This window comes from Olea europaea, chromosome 10, assembly GCF_002742605.1.
Source record: "Olea europaea var. sylvestris chromosome 10, O_europaea_v1, whole genome shotgun sequence".
Lineage (NCBI taxonomy): Eukaryota > Viridiplantae > Streptophyta > Magnoliopsida > Lamiales > Oleaceae > Olea > Olea europaea.
In genome coordinates, this window is record NC_036246.1 from 18309665 (window position 1) to 18312963 (window position 3299).

The 3299-nt window shown below is 38.2% G+C and overlaps 1 protein-coding gene across 1 annotated transcript; it reads right to left on the reverse strand.

Annotated features, from left to right (window-relative positions):
• Nucleotides 1-736: 736 nt before the first annotated feature.
• Nucleotides 737-2598, reverse strand: LOC111400370. Its single transcript, XM_023027783.1, has 5 exons — nt 2326-2598; nt 1813-1995; nt 1525-1731; nt 826-1365; nt 737-748 (listed from the first exon to the last, which is right to left on the reverse strand). The coding sequence occupies exons 1-5, from the start codon at nt 2596-2598 to the stop codon at nt 737-739; spliced, it is 1215 nt and encodes a 404-aa protein (XP_022883551.1).
• Between the last annotated feature and the right edge of the window lie 701 nt (nt 2599-3299).

Below are 3299 nucleotides of genomic sequence, written 5' to 3' on the forward strand. Positions count from 1 at the left end.
ATGATCACTTCGCATTCTAGACACTTTGTGATTGAGTTCATTACTAAGCCGTTTACACAAAGATTTTATAAGGTCACATGCATTAGATTTTTCCCTAAGCAATTCTACCTATGTGAACCTCGAGAAATCATCTACCACAACCAGAATCTACCGCTTACCTCCTAGACTCTCAGTCCTAGATGGTCCCAATAAATCTATGTGTATCAATTCCAGGGGTCTTTTGGTCAAAATTTTAGAAGTCTTTGTATGGATTCCTTTAATTTGTTTACCCAGTTGACATGGTCCACACACAACATTTTCACTATGACCTATTTTAGGCAAACCATCTACCAACTCCTTTTTAGCCAGTTATACTAGACTCTTATAGTTTAAATAACCCAATCTTTTATGCCAGAGTTCACTCACATCAATTTTTGCACTCCTACAAACATAGTTAGAATTAGGTAAGACTCCATAACAGTTATCAGATGTTTTAACCCCTTCAAGGACCACCCCACCGAATGAATCATACACAGTACATCTCTTTTCCACAAAGCTAACCTCAAAATCAGCATCATAAATCTGACTAACACTTAACAAGTTCGACTTTAAACCTTCCACATAAAGCACATTTGAGATCACAAGTAATCCATGTATTTGTACAGTACCTTTGCCAATAATAGGTGCAGAGCCCCCATCTCCAAAGGTAACCATACCCCCATTGCATTCATCAAGAGTAGTGAATAAAGCCTTGTTATCACACATATACCTAGAACAAGCACTATCAAGGTACCACATATTGAAATCTTGGGCTTTTAATGCAACATGAGCAACATAGCAATTTACCTGACCTGAAAGTCCAGCTAGATCCTCCTTTTTAACCCAAGCTTTCTTAGATGACTTGGTACTCCTAGTCAGCTTAGTAAGCATCTCAATCAAATGACTGACCTGATTAGTCAGAAAACTGACCTGACTTGGAATATTCTGATTTCTACGCTCATTGCCTAGCTTATAACATCTAGGCATAGTGTGTCCTAGAGCTCCACAGTGGTGACAGGTGGGAATGAACCTAGGCTCAAAGGTACGTGTCTGTAGGTGTTTGGGCATAAAATTTCTACATGATTGGTGACTTTGTTCCTTCGAAATATTCTTACCCTTATTTGGACTGTTGACAGCGTTAGACTTCCTAGAGGCAGAAATGAATACAGTTTTAGATGGACCAGCACCATGTGTATTACCCTCAACATATCCTAGACCTTTCCTATCTCCCGTAGGCTTATTCATTCCCAAAATATCATCCAATTTCTTAGTTCCATTTATGAAAGTCTGAAGATGAGCATTAGATTTCTCCAATTCACTAGTTAAAGTCTTAACCTTGTCTTCCAACTTCGCATTGACACATTTTAACTCACTGACACTCTTAAGTTAATTTTGGAGATTACTAGCATGTCTCTCTTTTTCTCTTTCAAGTTCATCAACCTTTTTGAGTAGGGCTTTATTGATCTTTTTGATTTTAAGACTCTCCTTGAACAAGAGTTGATAGGCCTCATGTATGTCTATGTCATCCTCATCCTCATTACTAGAGCTATTGTTGTGAAGTTCTTCCTCAACCTTGTCGCTCTCCTTATCAGATTCACTCTTAATAGTCGGTACAAATGCCATATAGTTCCCTTCATCTTCACTACTAGATGACTCCTGCCTGTCACTGGTCTCAGACTCGTTATCAGTAAGTGAAACAACTAAGGCCTTACTCTGCCCTTTTCTTTGATTCTTCTTATAACTAGGGCACTCATTCCTATAGTGACCTATACCTTGACATTCATGGCACCTAACCAAACGTGGTTTATCACTAGAACTTTTATTGTTAAACCTTTCAGTTTTTTCTTTTGAGAATCTGCTAGGGACTCCACTTTTTCTATCCTGAGGCTTTCTCCTATTCTTGAGAGCCTTTTGAAATTTCTTCACAAAGTAAGCAATTTCATCATCCCTCAGAGACTCAGTATCGGAAGATTCATCCTCTTTGATGGATTTTAAAGCAATGGACTTTCCTTTCTTAGGTTGTGTGATAGTGAGTTCATAAGTTTGCAAGGATCCTACAAGTTCTTCAATTTTAACCTCATCTAGATCCTTACTTTCCTCAATGGCAGTAACTTTAGGCCTAAATCTCTCGGGCAAGGACCTAAGTACTTTTCTAACAATTTTAGACTTGGGAATTTTCTCGCCTAAATTGAAACTAGAATTAACAATATCATTCAATTTTGCATAAAATTCATTAAAGGTTTCGTCATCTTTCATCCTCACTTCTTCAAACCTAGAAGCTAGCATTTTTAATTTCGAGTTCTTTACCGTTTTAGTTCCCTCATGTGTAGTTTCAAGAATATCCCACACCTCTTTAGCAGTTTCGCACATTGACACTCTCCTAAACTCTTCGGGAGACACGACCATAAACAAGGCATGAAGTCCTTTGCTATTCCAATTACACTCAGCTATCTCATCCTTAGTCCACAGTGATATATCAGTAAGGTTAACAGTTCCTGATACGATAGTGGAGGGAGGTTTCCAGCCATTTTGCACACTCAACCAAACATGCTCATCTAAGGACTTAAGAAAGGCACGCATTCTAACCTTCCAGTAAGCATAATTACTTCCGTCAAAGTACGGAGGTACAGAAAGTGATTGACTCATCTAGACAACTATGGGTCAGGACTCGAGATTTGACTCTGATACCACTTGAAAAGGCTATAGTTCGACCCAACCAACACCTAGAGGGGGTGAATAGGTGTCTATGCGGAATTTAACAATTTAATTAAGTTATGCAACAAGTTACATAAATTAAACGTTGTCCAGATTCATTCACATGATTTAACTACCTATGTTGAATTTTCGATTGAATTGAAATTGATAGAAAGCAATAAATAACACAAAAATTGTTGATAGAGAAAACCCAACTGGGTAAAAACTCCGGGCACAAGCCAGTAGGGATTCACCATAGAAGACTCCAACTTACAGTACGCCAGACATGACTGTATCTAACAACACTCTGACCTCCTTACTGTATCAACCAAAGCTCTCCTCGATTCTGCAGATCTGCGCCAAAATCCCAGCCTTGTATTTCTTCTATTTCCCGTGAATCAACAAGAACTCCAGTTCTTCAATCAACCTCCTTCCCGGATCTTCAATCAACTGATCTTCTGGAAGTAGTAAGGATTTTTGATAGGTGTTTTGTTTGAAAAAGGTGTTTGATATTTTTTTCTTCAATGAATCATATGGTGAAGAGTTTTCCAATTGATCCTTTGGTAGAGAGGAAAATATTGTGCTAT

Coding starts and splice junctions, on each gene's coding strand:
- LOC111400370 (XM_023027783.1), bottom strand. CDS start 2,598: ATGCGTGCCTTTCTTAAGTCCTTAGATGAGCATGTTTGGTTGAGTGTG. Junction 1,996..2,325: donor CACATGAGGGAACTAAAACG/GTAAAGAACTCG, acceptor TCCATCAAAGAG/GATGAATCTTCCGATACTGA. Junction 1,732..1,812: donor CTAGTGATAAACCACGTTTG/GTTAGGTGCCAT, acceptor AGAAAAGGGCAG/AGTAAGGCCTTAGTTGTTTC.